Genomic DNA, 24089 nt, shown 5'->3' with positions numbered 1-24089 from the left:
CCAAGGAGTGGGATTGCTGGGTCAAATGGTGGTTCCATTCCAAGCTTTCTGAGGAATCTCCACACTGCTTTCCAGAGTGTCTGCACTAATTTGCAGCCCACCAGCAATGTATGAGTGTACCTTTCTCCCCACATCCTCTCCAACACCTATTGTTGCTTGTATTCTTGATGATCGCTATTCTAATTGGGGTGAGATGGAATCTTAGTGTAGTTTTGATTTGCATTTCTAAGAGAGCAATTCTTGACTATGTAGGAGTTGCCATTGTATATTATTAAACATGTCACACCACGTAACTGATGATGGGCACAGAGGCGGGGTGTTCCCATGGGAGAAGCTTATTTCTTACATAACATGGAGTCTCAGAGCAAAGTGGAATCTGTTTAGTCATTTCCCTTAGAGTCTGGCCTAGAACATTCTTATGGAGTCAGATCTGTCGGCCCATCACATTGCCCATCACACCTTGTCTGGTCTGAAAACCCAGTGTCGTGTGTGCTTTGGCATGTCATTTGGACCCAGGCTCTGCTGTCCCAGCCTGCACCCTCAGCCGGAGTCTGTTCCCTGGTGGCACTGCTCCAGGCTGGCCTTCCCCCAGTGTCCAGGCGTGAGTCTGCTCTGTGGCCAGCTCAGTGCACCCCAGCTGGGCTCCACAGCAGACAGATGTTACCTGGGGCTGGAACCCTGGGTCCAGGTGCTGCAGGCTAGCTCCCGAGGCCTGTCCTTGGCCGGCAGACGCCGACTCCCCTTGGCTCACGTTGTCCTTGGCCGGAAGACGGCGTCTTCCCCTCGGCTCACGTTGTCCTCTGTGTGTCTGTCCTGATGGCCTCTTCCTGTGAGGACAGTCCCATTGGAGGCAGACCCACCCTGGTGACCCCATTTGGCCTTGACCTCTAATGGCCCTATCTCCATGTGAGGCTACTGACTCCTGCTGCTGGGTCTTTGACACTCGAATTGGGGGACTCTTAGCACCCGGGGTCCCTCTGGTCCTGCGTGGCAGGCCAGTGTCTGCACCGGCCCAGGGCAGCTGTGGGTGTTCCGGGGCATCTCCCCTTCTCTCATGTCACCCCCAGGCTGCAGGGGGTCAAGTGACTTGCCCCAGGCCACACAGCTGGAAGCAAAGGGCCTGGGTCGGCTGCAGAGTCCAGCCCTGTATAAAGGCTCCTTCTCACTCTTGTCCCCAGCCTGCCCTGGGCGGAGCAGCTGGGACCTGCCCCCTGCCCCAGCACCTCCCTGACCCAGCTCTCCCCGACCCTGCCTGTGGGGCTGCCTGTGGGGCTGAGTCCCTCGGCCGGTGCTCCCCTAGGCCAGGGCTGCCCGGCTCTCCTCCTTTCTCTGCGGGCCCTGATTTCAAGCCCGTGGCCAGCGTCTGTGTGTGCGGTGCTTCTGTTCACAAACCCGGAGGAAGCAGACCCGCGCAGGTGGGCACTTTCTCCTCAGGGTGCCGGGTGTTGCGACTCCTCACAAGGACACGCCGAGGCTCGGGTGGAGTGGGGCAGGGTCGTCCCTGCCTGGAGCCTCGAGGTCTCACTCGGGCTCAGGACTCGGGCGCCAGCCTGCTTCCTCTTTGTGCTGCTGCGTGCTGGCTCCTGGACACCGGTCGCTTCCGAATCCAGCTCAAGTTGCTGGCCTCGGTTTTGAATCCCAGCCTTTGTTTTGGCTCCAGAGATGGCCAGGGCCACATTCGGGAAGAGGACCTCTTGGCCAGGTGGGGTCACTTCTGTGGGACTGTTCTGACTGGGAACCGCAGCAGGTGCACACTTAATGTGGCAACCAGAACACAGGGTGTGCGTGTCTGTGCGTGCGCGTGCATGCGTGTTATGGGCTAGACGTGACGTGTCCCCCAGAGCGCCCGATTCAGGAAGGTTCAGAGGTGGGGCGACGGGGGCGTGCTCCGCGTGGGTGGGGACCGGAGGCAGCTGGGTGTGGTGGAGGAGGCGGTCACCGGGCGTGTCCCTGGCGAGTGGAGCGCTCTGCTTCCTGGTGCCGTGTCCTCTGCCCTGGTGTCCTGCTCACCGCAGGCGCAGAGCCATGCGTGGGCCAGCATGGGCTGAACCTCTGGAACCGAGAGCCAAAATAAACTTTTCCTCCTCTAAGATCCTTCTTGAGGGGCGTGTTGGTCACAGCAGCGAGCGCCGGCTGGAGCGATAGGTGACAGACACTGCAGTGGCCCTCCTTCCCTGAGACGCCGGCGGCTCTCGCTCCATCTTTCCCGACCCACCCTCTCCTAGCCACCACACAGGGAGCCCCTGGGCTGGCGTGCAGTGCAGTCTGCAGCTGAGCAACTGCAGTTGGTCACAGGTCAGGCTGCAGGGATCAGCCCTGGACGGATGTGAAGCACACCCAGGGACACTGCTACAGTGTGGCCAGGTCACCAAGCTTTGTTCAGGTCCCCCCGTGGCAGAAGGTGTCAGGGTTCCGGCCCTTCCCGAGTGGTCAGGCTCTCGAGGTGCCCTGGAGCTGGGGATGCTGTGTCCATCAGCTGACCAGCACTGTGGTCCTGGGGTCAGGGCTGTCCTTGCAGCCATGGTGAGTAGTGGCTTTGTTGGTGGCAGGATATGGAGGAGAGGGAAGGACCTGCTTTTGTGCGTAATTCCCGCTGTCAGGATAAAGTCACACCCACGCGTCCACACGTAGCTCAGGTCTCGGTGTGATCAGCTCCGGCGCCTTCTTGGCTGAGCACAGTACGGCCAACAGCAGCCTCAGCATTGAGAAACCAGGCAGGCCCAAGCCGCAGATGCCAGGGTGCACCTCCGACCAGCCTTCCTAGTCCCCTGTGCGCCCAGGTGGCCCTTCCTCTGTCCCTGCCCGGAAGCCCTGGGACTTTGGCTTATGAACGTGCCCCTTAGAGACCGATGTGCCTGCATTCTCTAGGCCTGCCACTCGAGAGCCAGCTGACTGTCACCTTCAGTTAGGTCGTTTCTGCAGAGGGCACGAGAAGACTGCCTGGTAACTGTCCAGAGAGCAGAGACGGGGCTCAGTGCTGTGTCAGCCTGACCCCCGTGACTGAGCTGTGGCGGCTCAGCTTGGCTTGTGGTGGTGCACGTGTGACCGGAGACCCTTAGGGATTAGCAGAGGAGGAGCCACCCGAGGTGGGCTTGGAGCAGCGTGGCGGCCCTCACGGAGGCCGCGGGGCACACGTGGGGTCCAGTGTCCGTTCACAGCCCAGGCAGGATGGCCGCTGCATCTGCACTTTCTCCTCCCACAGGAGACGGTGCCTTTTGGAGATGCAGTGCTGGCCACCCAGGACACCTGCATCGGGAGCGAGGTCTGCGAGGAGCTCTGGACGCCACGCAGGTCAGCTTCAGCTGGGCACTCTGCTCCTCGGTCCCTGGCCTCGCGTGGGCCACAGGAGGACCTGGGGTCCGCGGGTGTCCTGGCTCACGGCTGCAGGCTGCGGAGTCTGCGGCGGAACTGGAGGGGCTGCCACGGCGGTTAAAGGAGCCAGCAGGTCTCTGTGCCTCTGTCACAGCCCTCACGTGGACATGGGCCTGGACGGCGTGGAGATCATCACCAACGCCTCGGGCAGCCACCACGTGCTGCGCAAAGCCCGTGCCAGGGTAGACCTGGTGACCACGGCCACCGCCAAGGTAGGCCTGGGTGGGCCACTGGAGCAGGCGTCAGAGGTTAGGCCCTTGGTCCAGAGCCTCCAGAGTCTGGGTGCCCAGGGCAGAGCCCGGGCAGACATGGCGGGTATTCAGGGCTACAAGTGCGGCCTGTACTCAGCACAGGCTGCCACCCTCCTGCGCCTCCCTTGAGTGGCCTCTCTAGCCCTCGTGGCCACTGGGGATCAGGTGCTGTCAACACCTCTGGTTGGCGGGAACCAGGACACGTCACCTGTCCTTGGTGTTGGGGAGAGTCCTTGCATTGGCTGTAAGAAACCCACGAAAACCACGCTGAACACGGGAAATCACATAAGGGAGTTTATTAAGCAAACGGAGTGTCTCCCTGCAGGGTAAGAGAGGAAACGGGAGGAAAAGAGAAAGGGCGCACACTAGAGAGAGTGGAAAGCCAGGAGGAGAAAGTGAGTCCAGGGCAGAGAAAGCCTGAGAAAAGATGGCGGGGAAGCCACCGTGAAGCAGTTGAATTTCGCGGGCTAACGGGACCAATGAGGGAGAAGGACACTTGCAAGCTGACTGATGAGCCAATAGCTGGCTAGGATGTTCACAGACTGACAAGTGGTTGGGAGGCGGGGAAATGGCTGCAGCGGAAAGGCGGGGGAGCAGCCTTGTATTACATTGGCCACTGTTGTGCGCACTGGGCACAGCGAGGGACAGAGGGGCTTGTCCTCCGGGGGCGGGTTTGGTGCCGTGGCCTGAGCCTCAACCCCATCAGGCAGAGCACTGGCATCTCTGTGCCTCACCGTGGGGAGTGAAGGGCCCGCTGGGCTTGCTGCCCGCAGCCTGGGAGGGCCACGAGGACCGCGGTGGCTGGGTCTGCCTTGCCGTGGTGCTCTGTGGCGTGGGGCACGTGATGGTGTGGGATGGGACGGGGACACCAGCATGGCCAGGCGTCCCTCGTGGGGCCCTGGAGGGCAAAGGTGACGAGTGCCCCGACCCTTTCCCTTCGCCTCTTCCAGAATGGCGGGATCTACCTGCTGGCCAACCAGAAGGGCTGCGATGGCGACCGGCTCTACTACGACGGCTGCACCATGGTTGCCATGAATGGGGACATCTTTGCCCAGGGCTCCCAGTTCTCTCTGGACGACGTGGTAATGAGCCAGGCGCGGTGGGTGGTGCCCTGCTTAGGGGCACTTGTGCCTCTCCACGACCCCCAGGGGCCCTCCTGCAGGTGTGAGGGAGGACTGCTGCCCGGGCCATGGGGTGGCCGGGCACCTGGGGGTGAGACAGGCAGGCGTGGGGTGCCCTGGATGGGCTCCGGAAATGCGGGCTGGGCGACGCTGGCCGTGCGGGATGCGAAGGGCTTCGTGGAGGGACTCAGCTGGCGGGATGGAAGTTCTTCTCGGGGACGAGCAGGTGTCGAACCCAGTGCCACGGCAGGGACTAGGGGCTCCTGTGTCTGGCTGGGACGTTGTCCCCTGGAGCAGAGTGGGCCCTCCGAGGTCCTTGGTTTCACAAGGCAGCGCGTGCTAAGGCAAGGCCTTACCCACAGTGCCCTGCACTCCGGGAAGCACAGCGGAGCCCTGTGCCTCTGGTGGGGAAGGGCTCTCTGAACAGGCAGATGGCAGCAGTGAGGGCCGGAGCCTGCGTGCCCAGGGTGCTCACGCGCGCCCTTACCATCCAGAGGGCATGGGGGTGAAAGGTCAGAGGACAAGACAGTGGAGACAGCGGCTGGAGCTTCACGCAGGGTCTTCGCTGCAGCCGGTCACCCCCCAGAGCGGGTCCATGGCCTCGCAGGGCCACAGTCCCTTCGAGGAGCCGTGGAGCTGTGTCCCCGCTGCCCCAGGAGGCGCACGACCACAGGCACAGCTTCTCCTGTGATTTGTTTTGTCACGTTGGATGTCACTCCTTTCCCGGAGAAGAAAGGACAGGTGGAGACGTCTTGGGAGATTTGTTCTTGCCTTTGTTTTTTTTACGTGGGGCACTGGGGATTGAACTCAGGGCACTCGACCATTGAGCCACATCCCCGGCCCTTTTTATATTTTATTTAGAGACAGGGTCTCCCTGAGCTGCTTAGGGCCTGGCTACGTTGCCAAGGCTGGCTTTGCACTCACGATCCTCCTGACTCAGCCTCCCGAGCCGCTGGGATTACAGGTGTGACCACTGAGCCCGGCTCCCTTTGTTTTTCTTGAAGGAGAAAAACATCTAAAAGTGCTGCTGCCGTTAACGTGGAGACCAGCTGAAGGGCCACATCCAGTGCTCAGACAAGAGTGCTTTTGATCTCAGACTTTTTGGATTTTGGAATATTTGCTCCCACCTAATAAGGCATTTCGGGGCAGGACCTGAGTCTGAGCCAAAATTCCTTCATGTTTCTGCACAACTTACACACGTAGCCCGAGGGGGTCTGTGTGATGGCTTGAACAATTTAGTGGGGAATCAAGTGTCCACAGTGTGGAATTTCCTGCTTAGGACACTTGCACACTTGACACTCAAAGTTTGGCATTTTGGATCTTAGAACTTGGGGCCAGGAATGCTCTGAGAGCTGTGAACCCCAATTGTGCAAAAATGACAAAAAGTCACTTTCAGTTCTGCCCAGTGGACTGAGGGCCTCCCCGTCCCCTGCCAGGGCTAAGGGCTTCCCGTCCCCAGCCAGGGCTGAGGGCCTCCGGCCCCTGGCAATGGCTGAGGGCCTCCCGTCTCCTTTGAGGGCTCAGGGCCTCCCTTCCCCTGTGAGGGCTCAGGGCCTCTCGTCCCTGGCGAGGGCTGAGGGGCACCCTACTCCTGGTCAGGTCCTGGTGCAGTGGAGGGTCCTGGTGTGTCCTGCCTTCGGCCCCTGTGCTGTGGGGAGTGGCACAGAGGCTGGTGCGCAGAGGCAGGTCAGGAAGCCTGAGTCTCCAGCGATGCTGGGCTGGGCAGGCGGCGTGGGCTGGGCGCCTCGGCTGCTGCGCTTCCCTGCGCTCCTGGTGGTGAGCCGGCTCCGCGCTCTCCATAGCATCTTCAGGCTCCTGGCAGGGATGCGTCTCCCAGGGGCTGTGAAATCACTTGGGAAAACCTACAGTGCTTTGGGGGTGTCCAGCTCTGGCAGTCTGGCTCTGGGCCCGGGACCTTCCTCTGCCCTGTGTCTCTGGTCACCTCCTTGGATCTGCTTTCCAAGCGACGGCATCCCCAGAGGCTCCCCAGTTGGCTTGGACCTCGCGTAGTGAAAGATGGAGTTCAGGCATGACCAAGCAGCCCTCCTGTTCCAGAAGGCTGAGCCTTGCCTGCCGGTCGGGTAGCCTGGCCAGACCCTTGTCCTCACGTCCGAGCCGCAGGCTTTGCGTCCACCCGCTGGCTGGTGTGTTGGGAGGCCCTGCAGTTCCCGGCCCGCCATTTGCCAGTCGGAATCCCTGGATCTGCGCTGAGCACGCGCCCCGTGGTCCCCAGTGCACTGAATTCCAAGGCTGCTGCGTTCCCGCCTCTGACCTCCCTCAGGCTGACCTTGTCCACATCTTTAGGGGCAGGTAGGAGTGACCAGCCTGCTGCATGGGGAGGTGGCAGCTGTCCTCAGACTGAGCGCAGAAGCCCCTCCTCCAGACCCTGTGATCCGCCCCCAGCCCCGCAGCTGAACCTGGGAGTGCTGCCTGCTGCCCTCCGCTCTGAGCAGCAAGCCGGCTCGTCCTTCCCGGGGCCCTCGCCTCTCGGTTCTGGTCTCTGGTTTCCAGCTCCTCAGATGCTCCCAGGCTTTGCATTGGGGCCAGCCAGGCTTGGGGACGAGTGGGACGGGTCCGCCTTCGGGAACGATGCACCATCTCGTCTTGGGTTCTTCGGGCTCTGTGCTTCCCTGGGCTTTGGGAGTCTTCTCCGTGTGCCCCTGCCCTGCCCGTCCATTTGTGGGGTAGCAGGAGAGCCTCGGGCCTGAGGGAGACCTCGCTCTCCTCGTCTGGGTGGGCGCCTCCAGCTTGCCTCGCCGTGTTTCAGGCGGAGGGAGCGAGGGGCCAGCAGCACACTTACGACAGTTGCGTCTCGTGCTGTGAGTGATGGATTCCAGCCGCCTCTGAAAGCAGCGGAGGCTCTGGTGGCAACAATGCTCTTCCCCCTGTCCTGGGCCCCGGGAGGCCGCAGCCGCGCTGGATGTGACTCGTGCACACACAGCCCCAGTGACCGAGGCCGAGTGTGGGGGAAAGAAAAGGAAGGAAACGTGGTTTATCTCCCACATCCCCTCTCCAGGAGGTCCTGACCGCCACCCTGGACCTGGAGGACGTCAGGAGCTACCGGGCGGAGATCTGCTCTCGAAGCCTGGCGGTGAGCACCTCAGCACCCCAGGCGGGTCTCGCCCAGCTCGGGAGGCGGCCCTGGGAGGTGGCCGGGCTCGCTGCGGGCGTGGTGAGCCAGCTGCCGGCCGGGGAAATGCAGGGGGCGCTCGGGGCTGTGAGGGCGTGAGCAGGAGGAGCCCCGTCCCCGCTACCCACTTGAGCTGGCCTGAGCCCCAGGGTGCCGGCAGCACGGAGTGAGGTGGGGGCAGCAGCAGGAGGCGGGGCTGCAACTTGGGGACAGGGACATGGATCAGCCTGGGAGGCCAGTGGCCCCTCACTGGGGCAGCAGCGAGGGCAGGTGGGACAGGCAGGTGACGTGCAGCCACGCTGAGGTCAGGTGAGGCCAGGGTCGTGAACCAGCGCGTCTGAGACTCTGAGCCTAAACAGGGCCCCGTCCCCCACCAGTCCTGGTGCCCAGGACGCAGACCCTGCGTTTGCCGCTGGCCCTGGCCGGCACTGGCCACCGCCTGCTCTGATTCCAGCCCTCCCCGTCTCCCTGAGGTCTGGTTTTGTCCCCGTCTTCCGGGATGGGGCATCACTTTGTCCCGCTTGTCCTTCACCAGGCCAGCAGGGTGAGCCCTTTCCCTAGAGTGAAGGTGGACTTTGCCCTCTCGTGCCACGAGGACCTGCTGCAGCCCGTCTCTGAGCCCGTGGCGTGGGAGTACCACAGGCCCGAGGAGGAGATAAGGTGGGCCACCCCGCAGGCCTCCCCTCCCTTCTGTGGCGGCTTAGCCCAGCAGCTGCCGCCGTGTGCGCTGGGGTGGGGTGGCAGGGGGTGCACGGCGGCCTTTCAGAGCCTGAGGTGGATGCTGGGCTTAAGGAGCCTGTGCCTCCCTGGGGCTGAGGGCCGGGATGCTGCACCCAGGCTGCCTGGCTCACCTGGCCCGCGGTCTCCTGGCACTGCGTCTTTGGGCACAATGGTGCTGTCCTGGGTCTCAGTGTTCCCATTTCAAAAGGGGACGGGCAATACGCTCCTCCCAGGCTTGTGTCGGAACGAAAAAGCCCTAATTCATGTCAAGCGTTTGCAGCAGAGACCAGGGCGTGGCGTGAGCCAGCGCTGCGGGGCAGCATCCCTCCTGGGGACCCGTGCAGGTGGGCTGCACAGCTGCCCAGACTCTGTGTTCTGATTGCTCTGCAGCCTCGGACCTGCCTGCTGGCTCTGGGATTTCTTGAGGCGAAGCCGCCAGGTAGGCGCCAGCTTCCACGCTCCCCTGGCGTGTTCTGCTGGCTGGCCTGCGTCTCCATCTGGGACTGAGTCCTCTCGGTGCTGGCAGCTAGAACTCTGCATTCTGCTGCCTGGGGAGCCTCTGCACCGGCCAGACGCCAAACGGGTGCAGATGGCGTTGGCTTCGCCATGGGAGCCTGGCAGAACTGTCCAGAGCGCTCAGAGCTCCGGGGCTCACGGTGGCGTTAGTTCACGGTCATGCTCGTCCGTAGTCGGGGTGGAGAGTCCGCCTTGGGCCGGGGAAGGACTTCCCTCTCCAGGAGGCCCTTCCGCACGTGCGGGCCCTTTGCACTGTCGGGGTGGGGCTTTGCTGCAGTCCTTTCCGCGGGCCTGGCACAGCTGCTGGGTGGAGCAGGCTGCTCTTGGGCACACGGCTTCTCTGAACCTCTGCTTACGCCGCGCTCGATTGACCCATTTCAGGCGGGGTTCTTCCTGCCCCTGAGCGGTGGCGTGGACAGTGCGGCCACTGCCTGCCTCGTCTACTCCATGTGCTGCCAGGTCTGCGAGGCGGTGAGGAGAGGAAGTAGGTGATGTCCATGGCCCCATGGCAGCTCAGGGGCGGTGGAGCTGGGGATGGGGCAGAGGAAGGCCCAGTCGTGGGCATGGTGGGCGAGGAGGCCTGTGGCATGTGCGGAAGTCAGGATAGGTCCACATTCCAGAGCCAGGGCAGGGCCTCTAAAGTCCCTTCCTGGGGCTCGGCCTGATGTGGCTCTGACGACAGAGTCCAACCTTCACTAAGCCTGCTGCCACCCGTTCACCGTGAAGCCCAGTGGAAAGAGCACGCTTAGGGACAAACCAGCCTGGTTCCCTCCTCCCGTACCCATTGGCGTCCCCAGGAGGACAGCCTGGACTGGCCGACAGGTGCCAGGGACACCCAGGGTTTGCTGGGCATACACAGTGACTTCTACGCCTTCTCTCCTGGCGGGTTTTAGATCAGGAAGTGCTGGCTGATGTCCGGGCCATCCTGGACCAGAGCAGCTACACCCCCCAGGACCCGCGGGAGCTCTGTGGACGCGTGCTGACCACCTGCTACATGGCCAGTGAGAACTCCTCCCAGGAGACCTGCAGCAGGGCCAGAGAGTTGGCCCAGCAGATCGGAAGGTAGACTCAGTCTGGATGCTGAGCCAGGCAGGTCACAGTGACCAAGAGCGAGCAGCTGTGGATGCCCTGTGGCTCATTGGTATTCAAAGGTGCCTCCTCGAGCTGACGGATCTTGCTGCCCTTGGTTTTCTATTTTTTTTTTTTCTTTTTTTTTTTGGTGGTGCTGGGGATCGAACCCAGAGCCTCATGCTTGCAAGGCAAGCACTCTACTGACTGAGCTATCTCCCCAGCCTGCCCTTGGTTTGAGTCAGATTTTAGACAAACCAGGTGCCAGTCCTCTGCTCCCTGTGTCCTCAGCAATTGCCCTCCTCCACGCCCCAGGCACAGCCTGCTTACTGTCCTGGGAGTGGCAGAACACAGGAGTGGACTTGCACCCTGACTCTTGCCCTTCCTCCTGTCACCTGCTCCCACGCGGCTCTGCTGCCTCCGCATGGGCAGGTCTGCATTTGAGGAAGGGGGAGAAGGGACTTCTTCTCAGAGAGGCCAGGCTTGGGCCATTCAGAATGGTCCATTTATTCTGACTCAGGGAAAAAGGAGGGCCCTCATCCCATGTGCTGAGCTCAGCTAAAAGCTGCCCCCACCAGCAGTCCTGCCCCTAGGTGTGTACCTAAAGGAACTGGAAATAGGGACCTGAACAGCTGCTTGAACAGGAGCATCCACAGCAGCACCACTCGTGGTAGCTGAGAGGCAGAAACAGCCCAGTACCCAGCTGTGGACAAATGAATAGACAGGAATGGTCCCTGCAGTGAAGGGAATACTACTCAGCCATAAAAAGTAACCAACTGTTGACTTATGCCACAATGTGGTTCATCTTTGAAGTCACGGTGCTGAGTAAGTAAACCAGATGCAAAAGAGGCAAAAGTCCACACCCAGGGTGGCTCCACTTGTGTGGAACGTCCAGATCAGGCAAATCCACAGACTCAAAAGGGAGGGGCGTGAGGCTGAGGGGTGGGCTTCCGGGTGCCGCAGCTCTGGCACTGCTTGGCACTAAGGTCGTACGAGGTCGCGGGTGCACCAGATGCCCCTGAACCACGCATGGAGGCGAGTGCTGTGTTGTGCGTGTGCTTCACACTTGTGCACATGTGCACGCTGCCCCTCCACGCTCGCCCTCTCCCCTTCCAGCCACCACATTGGCCTCAACATCGACCCAGCCGTGAAGGCCGTCGTCGGCATCTTCAGCCTGGTGATGGGGAAAAGCCCTCTGTTTGCCGCTCGTGGAGGAAGCAGCAGGGAAAACCTGGCGCTGCAGAACGTGCAGGTGACACCACACCTGGCCATGGTCCCCAGAGGGGTGAGGGGCACGGGAACCCTGGGGACCACTGGTGCGTGGGGCGGCAGCCTGTGCCTCCCGGGAGACACGGGCCACACAGACTCGTGGCCAGGCTGCCGCTGGGGGTGCAAGTGTTGAGGGCACAGGCACGCGAACAGGCCTGGACAGGTTGCGTGTGCGTGGGTGCGTGAGTGTGCACACGTGTGTCTTTGTAGTGTGTGTGTGGAGTGTCCGTGCACAAGCACTGGAAGTGTGTGCCTGTGTGTTAGTGTAGTGTGCCTGAGTCGGACCCGTGTGCCTGCATATGTGAGCACATGGATGTGTGTATGGGCTGTGTGTGCAGGAAGGAGTGTGAGCATGCTAGTGTGCACGAGCCTGCATGTGCATGTAAGTGCAGTGCATGTGTGAGCAGGGACAAGAGTGTGGTGGGTGTGAGCACACAGAAGAACCTGTGAATCTGCAGGGGCGTGCTGGCATTTGTGAGTGTGCCCACGTGCAGAAATGTGTGCACGAGCGTGTGTGCAAGGGAGCACGTGTGTGATTGAGAGTGTGCCGCGACTCTGAGTGTGCAGGAGTGTGTAAGCACAAGAGACCCACAGTGGAGGGGAGTGAGCAGGGCGTGTATGTGAGTGTGTAAGCCAGCATTGCATGATTGTGTACAGGAGCCAAAAGTCTGTGCAGGAGTGTGTCAGCATGGGCACGTGTGCAGGAGCGTGAGAGTGCTCAGGTGCCTAGGAGCGTGTCAGGGCGGCGCGGAGCGTGTGGGCCCTCGGGCGGCGCGGAGCGTGCTCAAGTGTGAGCGGCGACCCCCCGGCTCCTCCTGCAGTTGAACTGGGTGCCACTTGTCAGTGGAGGGAGAATAAAGCCCCCAGGTGCCACTGTTCCAGGCTGTCATGTCCCTGTCCCCTCTCCTGTGTGTGGGTGGCCGGTCCCCTCCAGAAATTCCAGTGGCGAGGACGGGCGGTGGCCCAGGCCCCTGTGCTGGGCGGGTCCTGCTGGGCTGGCCTGAGGGAGAGCGGGCGCCTCCTGAGGGGGACGCTGCCCAGTGGACGTTCCCTGGGCGCGTGGGACGCTCCTGACGGGGCGCTGCCACCCGTGCCCTTGTGCGAGCCCTTCTTCCTTCCCTCCCGTTGTCCAGGCCCGCATCAGGATGGTCCTCGCCTACCTGTTTGCTCAGCTGAGCCTCTGGTCCCGGGGCGCCCGCGGGGGGCTTCTAGTGCTGGGATCTGCCAACGTGGACGAGAGGTACTGCCGCGCGGTGGGCACGCAGCAGTGGGCTCCTGGGCACCCCAATCTCCAAGGGTGATTGCCACTGGAGGCAGCGTGATGTCCCAGAACCTCAGGCCCTGGCGGTGCAGATTGGATAAAGGTCGCTTTCCCCTGGGCTGGGCCCCCGCCCGACTCCCGCCTGCTGCCCCTCCGTGTTCCACGTGGCTGATGGCACTGCGCGGCCGGTAGCTCATTTTTTTTATGCGGACTAAAAACTGCTCCCTTTCCCACGTTGTCCTCTTGTTTAAGAAAGTCCAGATAAAGTCGGCTGACACCGGGCTTAGCGAGGGCCGCTGAGGCTCTTCTCCCCGAGGTGGTCTCTGCTTCCCTTGGTGAACCTCTGCCGCTCACTGTTCTCCTGCTGCTCCTGGTTGCTCTTTATTAGCTGAGGACTTTCAAAAACCTTGTCGTTTATCAATCTATCCACCCACCAGTGGACCCACCTCTTGTTCCATTCTCTCTTCTGACCACCCGTCCATCCATCCGTCCATTCAAGCACCATTCCATCCATCCGGGCACCTACCCACTCACTCGTCATCCTCCCATCCATCCGCTCAGCTCCCTACCCACGCCACACTCCACACGTCCTTCCACCACCCACCCTTCCATTCACCTGTCATCCACCTCTATTCTGTCAAATCTTTCCATACTCTTGCACATCCACAAATGTCTTTTCTTTTAAATCTCACTTGGGAAGCTTTTGAATCCTGTTCTATCTCCCCAGTCAGTTTGGAGTGAGCACCCTACACCTGGTGAAAACTGCCCCGTGTGCCTGTTCTGCCCGTTTCCGTTGCTCTGCTGTCTCCCGTGCTGTGTTCAGGGCCCTGTTTCTGGAGGGGGCTGGATGCTGGGCTCTGAGCTCCAGCATGATCGAGAACACGATTGTGCTTCACAACAAACAAAAACCGACCTTTTATAAAGCATGTTCCTGGAACATTTTCCCTCACACTGTTACCCCCATTTTTTCTTTTGTCACTTAACATTTTACCAAAAACTGAGCCTTCTCCCGGGGTGGGGCACGTTCTGGGTGGACACCTGGAGGACAGGTGGCTGCCTCGGGTGGCTTGCTGCTGCCGTCTGCTCCATCGCTGCGCCGTCCTCCCAGGCGCAGGCGCCCCAGCTGAGGAGGCTCCTCCTGCCGTGCTTTCTTGTGCGCCTCTGCCCTGCGGCCGGTCTGCCGGCTGTCTCCACTGGCTCTGCTCCCCTGCTCCCTTCTCACTCCTGCGCCGTCCTTCCCTCCTTCACCCTCCAGGCGGTCTCTGCACGCGTGGCTTCTGAGCGGTGGCTCAGTGTTCTGACCCGACGTTCTCCTTGCTCCGTTCTGGTCCTCGTTCCCAGCAGCCCTGTTCACTCACACAGCGCTGGTGAACGCCTGCCGGGCGTCAGCTCTTATTGGTGCTGTGAGCAAAACACAAAAGCAGCTCCCGTTTAACCCTGGTCGACGCGAACAGAGAACAGCACGTGCTGTGTGTGCAGAGTCCGCAGGGCCAGTGGGAGGGCGTGGGGCGGACGCGCAGCTGGGGAGGGCCCGTGCAGAGCCCCGGGTGGGACCCTGGCAGACTGGAGGCCGGTATCTCAGTGTGGGGGACTGGAAGACCTTCAGGGGACCGGGAGGTGGCGGGTGCACCAGCGCTGAGACAGGCTCTGCAGAGGTCACACCTGAAGGAGGGGCAGGGCCAGGAGGGAGCTGGGCAGCTCGGGCACAGAAGAGGGTCTCCTTGCTTTCCAATACCAACGTGAATTGGGCCAGGCGAGACCAATGTGAAAGGCCAGTGGAGAGGAGCAGGGCCGCGGTGCCGGACAGCAGGGGCCAGGCGAGCCAGGCTCTGCTGGGAGCCACCAGCGTCCAGCCACAGGGGGGCCACCGAGGGGCGTGGCTGTTCCACCCTGAAAGACTTTTTCTCTGTGAAGGAGGAAGAAGAGGCACCAATGAGGGTGGGCAGAGCAAGGGGCGATGTTGTGGGGAGGGGACAAGAGGCTGTCTGCAGACAGGTGATGGCAGACGGGGGCCAGGGGCCCAGCAGGCAGGGTGGGCTCCAGGCTGGGTGGTGGCTCTGCTAAGAGGGGTGGCAGAGAGGAGAGGGGGGACGGGGCGGCACAGGCATGGTGGGCAGGTGCCTGCAGGCTCCAGGTCCTGGCGAGTGGCATGTCGGAAGCTGCGAGAGGGGCCCACGCTGGCAGGGAAGGCCAAGGAATCCAGGGCCAGGGCCCCACAGGCCTCAGCCTGCCCAAGGCGGGTGCAGCGACTCCTGCATCTGCTTCCCAGCCCCGAGGACTTCCTGCATGCCCAGTTCCTCTCCCGGGCTCCTGGCAGTCTGTCCAGCCATGCCAGCCTTCTCCAGGAGCCTGGAATCTGCCAGACTCCCGAATCTGGGCTCCTAGAAGGAGCAGGTCCTCTGGTGTTCGGAGGTGGTAGAACCTGCAGCCTCTGCTCGTGCCCTCGGGAGCCCTGCAGCTCTCTCAACCAGCCTCCCTCCCTCTCTCTCCCTCTCCTATGAAGCCTCGTCGGCTACCTCACCAAGTACGACTGCTCCAGCGCGGACATCAACCCCATAGGCGGGGTCAGCAAGGCAGACCTGAGAGCCTTCGTCCAGTTCTGCTTGGAGCACTTCCAGCTTCCCGCCCTGCAGGGGTGAGCGTGCGCCCGCGTGCCACAGCTGCGGCTCCTGAGCCACCTGCCTTCCCAGGCCAGCCCAGGCCGCCCTCACGCCCGCCCAGACACCTCCGCAGCTCCCCGTCACTGGTACAAAGAGCCCTGCCCTTCAGCCGGGCACTCAGGATCCCAGGACCGGCACTGCTGCCCCCACGGCCTGGGCCCTGCCTCCTGCCCTCTCCCCTCTGCTCCCACGCTCTCAAGGCAGGAGAGACGGCGGGCACCTGGCAGGCGCCTGCCCCGAGGGTGTCTGCCCAGCTGACTGACACCCAGCTGTCGGCTCACTACCTCCTCCCCAGCTCGGGGCTGCCTTCTGCCTGCCTGTCCTCATGGGGCAGTCTTGTCCCCCAGGGGCATCAGGACCCCCTTGGAGCCCTCTGGCCCCAGGGACAGACTGCGGAGGAGGCACATGTGCACTCCTACCATCAGCCTGTCACCCTTCAGGTCACAAAGTCCTGGTGACGTCAGCTCACCTCTGCCCAGGGAACCCTGCCTGGCTCTGCCTGCTGGCCACCTGCCAAATCAGGAGTGTGGGGGCTTCCTCCCAAGGCCCAGGAGCACGTCAGCAGCTGTGGTGACTGACCTGTGTTCTTGTCCACAGCATCCTGTCTGCACCGGCCACTGCAGAGCTGGAGCCCTTGGCCAACGGTCAGGTGTCGCAGACGGACGAGGTAATGGCGGTGACTGTCATGGCCGGGGCTTCTCCACTCCCCTGCTCCCTGTGTGGCAGGGCTGGACTCCTTCATAGCCTCTCTCTGCCATGAGGAACCGTGCACCCTTGCCAAGTTTCCTGCCTGAGCACAGGGACGCAGTGTCAGGTGCCTCACTGGCCTTTGACACTCTGATAGCTTTCCCACTGTGCGTGGGCCTGGGAGACGGGTGGGAAGGTGCGTATGGACAGAGGCTACCATGGCAGGGGGAAAGCAGGTCCCTCGCAGCAGGTGGGGCCTCTGGTTTAGAGAAACCTCTCCGGCCTGTGGCCACTGGGCCCTCGCAGGGCTTGCAGCATCTGTGGATGCTGGAGGACGTCACTGGACTCAGCAGCCCCTTGGTCACAGACACTTGCCCTGTATCTTCGTCTGGGACATTAGGCCCCTAGTGCGGGCTGTGATCCTGTTGAGCTGGCTTCTGTGTGTGGAGTAAGGGGAGGTCTGCCTTCACCTCGCGCCTGTGGCTACCCAGCGTCCCAGCACTCTTTGTTGATTAGACCGGCCCCTCGGAATTGTCTTGGCGTCCTGGTTGAAATTGAATGAGCGTGAGTGTGTGCGTTTGTTTCTGGACTCTTAGTTCTCGTCAGTCTCTTCATCTGTCCTGTGCCAGTTCCTCGCCATCTTGGTTACTGTAGCTTTGTGGTAAGTTTTGAAATAAGGAAGTGTGAGTCCTCCAACTTTGTTCTTTTTCAAGATAATTTTGGCTATTCTAGGTTCTCGAAATTTTCATATGAATTTTGAGATAGGTTTGACAATTACTGCAAACAAACCAAAAACAACAGCTTGGATTTTGACAGGGGTTGTGTAGAACCTGTAGATCAGTTTGGGTGATGCCACAACCTTAGTTTTAAGTTTTCTGATACATGAACATGGGATGTCTTCATTTTCACTTAACTGTTTTCTGGTTCTCACAGTACAAGTTTACACATCTTTTGTTAAATTTATTTCAGAGTATTTTATTCTCTTTGTTACTATTATAAGCGGAATTGTTTTGGATTGTTGGTTGCTGTTGTAGAGAGACCTGTGACTCTTGTGTTGAGGTTGTCTCCCGCACCTTGTTGGACTCACTCACTGGTATGTTCCTTGGGTCTCCACTTATACGATCACACCATCTGCAAACAGCAGTTGTCTTCTTCCTTCCCAACCTGTTGCCTTTTGTCATGTTCTTGCCCAGTACCCCTGGCTAGAATGTCTAGTGTGGTGGGAGTGGACATCCTTTTCCTGGTCCTGATCCTGGGGAAGGCTTTCAGTCTTTCCCCAGAGAGGAGGATGTTGGCTGTGGCTTTTTGACATGTGCCCTTTATGTATCGAGGAAGTTCCCTTCTATTTCTACTTGTTTTCTTATTTCTTCTCTTTTTTTAAATCTTAAGAGAGTGTTGGATCTTACCAAGTACTCTTTCTACAATTTTGGATGTTAAACCAGCCTTGCATTCCGGGACCAAGTCCCTCTTGCTGATAACCCTTTTTCTATGCTGCTGAATTGGGTCTGTATAGTGTTGAGGAGTTTTGTGTCTGTTGTTTCTTTTCATGTGATATCTTTGCCTAGTTTGTTATCAGGAAATGTTGGCCTCCTAGAAAGAGTCAGGAGGTATTCCACCCGCTTCTGTCCTTTGGAAGAGTGTGTGAGAACTGTGTGAGTAATTCTCATATCAAATTTTGGTGGAGTTTCCGGGAAGCCATCCGACTGGGCCTTTCTTTGTGAGAAGTATCTTCATTGATGGTAAAAATCTCTTGTTAGAAGAGAGTTTTCTCTCGCATTTCCTCCTGAGCCACTTTGTATCCATGTTAGTCAGGTTCTCCAGGGAGGCAGAACCAACAGAACACGTGGAGATAGATAGACGAGGGGGATGTATGGGATTTGGCCCACGTGATCTGGGAGCCCGGGAAGCCTCCTGACAGGACAGCTGCAAGGTGGAGAACCAGGAAAACGGCAGATGTGGCCACTGCTCTTCAACGCTGAGTGCCCTGAAGGCAAGGCCAAGACAGCCCCAGGGGTTGTGACGCTGCAGCCAGCCAACCAGGGAGGCGTGCTGAAGAGAGCTGGGGGTGGTGGGGGTGGTATCCGCAGGCGGGGGTCAGGACAGGGCCCCAGGAGGAGACATGAGGGGACACTGGGCCTGGGGCCCGATGGAAGGCCAGGATAGCTAAACCTGAATGGACCCCGGGGAGCAAGGGACCATGGCTACATCACAGAGGGCTCCGAAGGCCCGGTCAGAGGTGAGGGCCCCACTGCTGTGTCAGAGTGCCAGCGTCACCGTGTGTCTGGTGGTGGCTCTGGAGCAGGGTGTCATTGAGGGGCTGGAGCAGACATTGACACCGACACACTCAGGAAGCCTCTGGCTTTTAGTAACGTTGGGGTGGACTTGGCTCTGTTGGGCCTGGCTTGAGACTTTCCTGTTCTGGCTCTGAGGCCAGCGGCATCCCGTGGCCTCTAACGTGCCCAGACTTCCATGAGCTGCTCCCTTTGCTCTGAGCCCACTAAGCCCAAGGGCAGCAGACCCAGCAGGGTGAGAGACAGGATCCACTGCTGGGTGTGCCAAACTCGGCTTAGCCTCTGAGTGGTCCATAGCCAGTGACCACAGACTGGCAGCTCAGACCAAGGAGCGGATCCTCTCTGGAGGCCACATCCGACATCAAGGTGTGGGCGGGGCTGAGACCCCGAAGGCCCTAGGGAGGCCCTCAGCCTCTGGTGCTTCGGTGGGGCGGGGGCCTTGGCTTGTGGCCATGTGTTTCCTCTGATCCTTTATAAGGACGCTGCCCTTGGATTGAAGACCATCAGACACCCAGGGTCATCACATCTCAGGTCCTTGACTTAATTACACCTGCAAAGACCTTTTTCCCAAATAAGGTCTTCTTCACGGGAACCAGTGCTCGGGACAGAAGCACATCCTTTGGTGGCCCCAGGACCACCCCGTGGTCCTCAAAGCCGAATCGCACCTCCAGGTTGGCCAGTGGCAGCTGGAAACGAAGCCAGCATCCAACTCTGGCTCTTGGGGCAGCCTCACCTCCCTGGGCCTCTGCCCTCAACCTCGGGCCCCCTCTCAGCCTCCTCTGGCTGTCACCCTGAGTGACCTTTTTTCTCCGCAGGAGGACATGGGGATGACGTACGCAGAGCTCTCGGTCTACGGGCGGCTCAGGAAGGTCGCCAAGACGGGCCCCTACAGCATGTTCTGCAAGCTGCTCACCATGTGGCGAGACACCTGCACCCCCCGGCAGGTAAGGCCACTGCAGCATCACCGTGAAGCCAGCCAGGGAGCCGCTGCACGGAGGCACCTCTGACTAGCTGGGCAGGCCAGCGCCCCGTGACCCCGAATAACACTTCTACAGCTCGGCCCCCCAGTGACCAGCGGGAGGCAGGCCCAGCCTCCTGGGGGCGCAGCACCAGGGCTCCCAGGTCGGTTTGGGCAGTTGGGGCCAAAGCCCAGGGACGTGCTGGTCCCACGGGCCTGCCAGGGACCCGGTGGGCTGTGTCTGTGGGCACCCAGGCCCCCTGGGGAAGAGCGTGGCTGTTTTGCCATCTTCAACTCAGTCAGCGCCAGCCCTGCCTGATGTCCATTGCTGCCCTCGGGGAAGGCCCCGTGTGGGGCTGTGACCCCCCAGCCACGTGTGCTGCTGCGCCCGCGTAGCACTGCGACCCGGTGCTTCTCGCCCTCGCTGACCCGATGCCCACCTATTGTATGCCCACAGGTGGCCGACAAGGTGAAGCGGTTTTTCTCGAGGTACTCCACGAACAGGCACAAGATGACCACGCTCACGCCCGCTTACCACGCGGAGAACTACAGCCCCGACGACAACAGGTTCGACCTGCGGCCCTTCCTGTACAACACGCGCTGGCCCTGGCAGTTCCGGTGCATAGAGGACCAGGTGGGTAGAGCGGGGTCATTGTCCTGCGTCTGCAGAGAGCGGGGTGGCACGGGGGAGCCAGGATTGTGATTTTTTTGGCACAACCACGCTTCTTTGGCGAGTGCAACGCGAGGTCCAAACACCTCTGGCTGCAGAACGGCCAGAGCAGGCTGCTTGGTGTGGCCGCCGCGCGTGCCGCCCATCTGTGGCCGTGAGCACGTTTCACACCTGCTGTCCAGCACTGCGGGGTGACGTGTCAGGTCTCTGCCGTCCCTCCTCCAGCACCACATCCAGGGCCTCCCGGCTCCTCCTGCCCCCATCCAGGCGCCCGCTCGACTCCCCTTTACTGAGGTCGACTTTCCCAACTCCATTCGTGAGGGACATCCTGTGGTCCCTGCGTGGCTGGGCTGGCTGCTTTTCACTGGACATGACGTCCTGCAGGCTCGCCCACGTCCCACAGACCAGGACGTCCTCCTTGAGCCTAGGTACTGTTCTGCTGGGCCCAAGTGCACACTGCCTTGCCCACCCACCCATGGGCGGACACTTAGCTGGGCCACAGCATGTGTAGTGGACAACTACAGTGGATACGGGTGCGGATGTCCTGCCTTTGTTCCTCTGGCCATGTACCCGTGGACGGTGGGTCACGTGGAAGCTTGCGGCTCTGGAGGCTGGCACGCTTTGCATGCCGGCCGTGCTGGGGCACATAGACGTCAGAGCCCGTCAGCGTGGCCTGTGCTGCTGGACTGCCACGTGGACCACCAGCCGTGTGGCTTCCGCCACTGGACATCCCGCTGGCTCCCCTTCCGAATCCACCCTGTCCTCCCTGCCTTTTTCCAGTTGGTAGCAGGACAGAGGGAGGACGGAGGAGGTCACTCACAGCAAGCGGGGGTTCTCCTCCCGTATCCCGGGCCCAGGCGGGAGCCCCCACAGAGAGCAGTGAGCCGTGTCCCCTCTGACCAGAGGAGGGAGACAGCCGGTTAGTCCACTCAGGGACACTCTACCAACGGTCAGGTCCAGTGCTCTGCCGAGCTGGAGACCGACAGGCCCGAGAGCCTTCCTGCCGAGCCTGGCAGCAGTGCCAACGTCTGCGCAGCCGGCGTGCGGACGGCAGGGACCTGGGGACCACTGCCCGCCAGGGGCTTTGCCCCCCATGTCGGGAGGTGGTCAGCACTCAGGTGGGGCCCTCCTTGGCATCTGGCGGGTGTCCTGCAGGAACCCTGCTGACGGCCTACGGTGCGGGGACGCCTCCCCGCCCAGCGAGAACGGGCTGGTCCCTGGCATCCGTGGTGCCGAGGTTGAGCGGCCCCGACGCTGGGGCTGGACGAGCTGCCAGGTGGAGGTGCCATGTCCAGCTGATGCAGTGGACACCAGCTTCCTGGCAGCGTGGCCCAGAGGGTCCAGTGGAAGTCAGCGGGAGACACAGGGGGCGGGCTGCAGAGCAGGGGCTCGGGCCAGGCTGCTGCTGCCCGTACCTGGGTGCTGTCACTGGGCGCAGCCAGAGCCGATGCCCGCCTGCTCGACCACCCCGCCTCCCAGGGTCACTGGGTCACAGGACAACGCAGCCCCGGGTGGTAGGCCCATCGTTGGGCCGCCCAGGGCCGGGAGTGGCACACGTGGCAGTGCAGGGCCACGGCGGTGAAGGAACACAGCCTGGGATCCAGCCGCCTGCCCGACACCTGCGCTCCCGGTGGCGGGATCCCGCGGGTTCCTCAGCGACCTGCGCTCTCGGTGCCGCCTCAGTGCGGGTCGGTGTGTTGGCCGCTGGGCTGCTGAGATCCACCCGAGACTATTGACGGGTCCTCTGCAGGTGCAGCAGCTGGAGAAGAAAGCGCAGCGGGATCTTGACAGCCTGGACTGATGGCCAGCACCGCCTGGAGGCTCCCTCCCCGCCACTGACCGATGGCCTTGCCGTCACTGTGGCCAAGGACAGGGACACGCCACCCCCTGCCTGGAGCCATTCAGCTTATCAGTTTTGTTCTTGTTTTCAAAGCAGAAGGAACTTTTCAATCTGATTCCTTTAAAAGAAGCTGAAATAAAGCAAATAAAGTGAGCGTGCTTTGGCCTGAGGTTGGACGCCTGGCTGTTAGGAGGGACCTCAGTGGTCCTACTGCTTCCCTGCAGCTGGCATAAGGGCAGTGCAGAGTGGGGTGTCCTGAGCAGAAAGTAGAAGACCTGCCCTCCTGGCCTGGGTTCCAGAAGGTTCTGGAAGCTCCCTGCAGAGCTTCCTCCTTGCTGGGCGTCTGGGAGCCAACCCTCCTTACCCCTGTCCTGCAGGACCAGGGCCGAGGCCTGTCACACCCTATCTCTGTGGGCAGGAGCCTCCCAGCTGCCACCTCCACCCTGCTCCTGACCATTGCTGACCCCTAGCCGAGCGGCAGCTGCCTGGTCCACAGGCCTGGCCCCCGTCCTGTGGGCTGCCCTCCCTCTCGGCTGCCTGAGTCCATGTGTGGAGTGGGACTGGGAGCAGCCTCTCCCCGCCTCTCCGCAGCCCCTGTAGTTCTGGAACCCTGTCCAGGGCTGAGCCTCTGGGCGCCTGGCCTCCCAGCCGGGCAAGGTGCAGCTGGGACGGGTCCACAGACGAGGCTGGAGTTGGTTTGGGGTCTGCGCTGTCCACCCAGCCCAGCCAGCCCCGTGGCCCGGGCCTCACTCAGCGCCCTTGCTGGAGCCAGGGCCAGAGCCAGAGAGCTGACCAGGAAGCGAATGGCGGAGGCCCTGGGCAGGGCCCTGGAGCCTGCTCCCTGCTCGATGATCCCCATGGTTTTCCACCTGGTGGCTTTTTTTGCTCTGTCCTTGGGGGTGACTCGCCCTGCCTTCCTCTAAACCAGGAAGGGCTGCACCGGCCTCCACCCACACCTGGAGGTGGCCTGCAGGCCCAGGTGGCCCCCAGGTGAGGCCCTCTTGGTCTCGTCCCCTCTGGCTGGAGGCAGTGTGAGCTGACACCAGCAGGTCAGGAGGTCCCAGCAGGGCCTGGTCCTGCGTCAGAGCAGGCTCTCCAGCTGCATGGTGGGACACCCGGCCAGGTGCGCTGAAGGCATGGGTACCGGGTCTTCCAGCACTGGGGACGCGCGCTGGCGAGGGCGAGAGGAGTTGTGGAAGGCGGTGGGTCAGTAGATCTAGCTCAGCTGCAGGCGTCCCCTGAGGAGCCAGGGGTCACATGGAGGGGAGCCCTCGTGGCTGCCTTGAGCTGAGAGTGGAGCTAAGGGGAGAGGGAAGAAGGGGTGGGGACGCAGTCCCGAAGGCTGCCCCCAGGGCCTTCGCGAGGACCCCCTTCCTCCAGTTTCACCCCACCCCCGTTAGCATCAACACTGAACCCATGGGCTTCCCCAGGCCCAGCTCTGAGCGCTGTTGTGCTGGGACCAGGCCTGGCTTCCCAGGTGTCCCCACTCCCGTAGGTGGTCCCCAGCCTCCTCGTCCCTCCACCGTCCTTCCTGGTGAGCCTCACTTCCTCACCCTTCCAGGAGCCTGTTGGCACCATCTCCCAGGCCCCTGGGACCCAGGTGGCTGGTGCTGTGACCGATGAGTGTCCCCAGATCCGTGTGTCCACGGCTGGCTCCAGCCCCGGGCCCTATTGGGAGGTGGAGGCTTTAGTTGGTGGGGCCCAGTGGGAGGTCTGTAGGTGGGGGGTGCCCTGAAGGGGACACTGGGACCCCGTCTCTTCCTCTGCATGCTGGGGGTAGAGGGGGAGCTGAGAATTGGAATTTTAGGGTACATCAACTCCTCCACGCTGGGTCTCCTGTCCCAACCAGGGCACAGTTTTGGCACTGGAGACCTGCCAGGGTGGACGGCGGCTGCTCTTTGACCTGGGTCTCAACCCCAGACTTCTCTGCCCACCCCAGCACACGCCTGGCTTTCAGCTGTGGCTTCCTCCAGCCTTCTGCGCGTCCTCCCTCCAGGTCGGCCCCCACCTGGGAGGTGTCCTCAGAGCGCAGCCTCGCTGGGGGCAGGGGCGAGGGGCTCTGTACCAGATCCTGCTCCAGCTCTTCCCTCCCTTGCAGTTCCAGAGTGTGATGGAGACTGGAGAGGGGGAGGGAGGGCATACCGGGAGGGGCGGGGTCGGGCCTGGGAAGGGCAGGGGCGGACCTGGGAGGGTCGGGGGCGGACCGGGAGGGGCGGGGGCGGGCCTGGGAGGGGCGGGGGCGGACCGGGAGGGGCGGGGTCGGGCCGGGAGTCAG

The 24089-nt window shown here is 61.7% G+C and overlaps 1 protein-coding gene across 5 annotated transcripts in view; it reads left to right on the top strand.

The window, feature by feature from the left end:
• The window catches only part of Nadsyn1 (NAD synthetase 1), a 34996-nt gene extending 13028 nt beyond the window's left edge, over positions 1 to 21968 (top strand). For all 5 annotated transcript variants that reach the window (XM_047518695.1, XM_047518696.1, XM_047518694.1 and 2 more), the window contains 15 exons: positions 3203 to 3291; positions 3467 to 3584; positions 4574 to 4705; positions 7761 to 7835; positions 8410 to 8534; positions 8985 to 9033; positions 9492 to 9594; positions 10004 to 10172; positions 11295 to 11430; positions 12581 to 12687; positions 15212 to 15343; positions 15966 to 16035; positions 19162 to 19290; positions 19762 to 19938; positions 21725 to 21968. In XM_047518695.1, the coding sequence (XP_047374651.1) occupies positions 3203 to 3291; positions 3467 to 3584; positions 4574 to 4705; positions 7761 to 7835; positions 8410 to 8534; positions 8985 to 9033; positions 9492 to 9594; positions 10004 to 10172; positions 11295 to 11430; positions 12581 to 12687; positions 15212 to 15343; positions 15966 to 16035; positions 19162 to 19290; positions 19762 to 19938; positions 21725 to 21775 (1662 nt within the window). In that variant the 3' untranslated portion in view covers positions 21776 to 21968. The remainder of the gene's footprint in view (positions 1 to 3202; positions 3292 to 3466; positions 3585 to 4573; positions 4706 to 7760; positions 7836 to 8409; positions 8535 to 8984; positions 9034 to 9491; positions 9595 to 10003; positions 10173 to 11294; positions 11431 to 12580; positions 12688 to 15211; positions 15344 to 15965; positions 16036 to 19161; positions 19291 to 19761; positions 19939 to 21724) is intronic.
• The last annotated feature ends 2121 nt before the right edge of the window (positions 21969 to 24089 follow it).

This window comes from Sciurus carolinensis, chromosome 11, assembly GCF_902686445.1.
Source record: "Sciurus carolinensis chromosome 11, mSciCar1.2, whole genome shotgun sequence".
Classification (NCBI taxonomy): domain Eukaryota; kingdom Metazoa; phylum Chordata; class Mammalia; order Rodentia; family Sciuridae; genus Sciurus; species Sciurus carolinensis.
The sequence above is the reverse complement of the archived record's forward strand: the minus strand, read 5'-3'. Positions and strand labels throughout refer to the sequence as shown.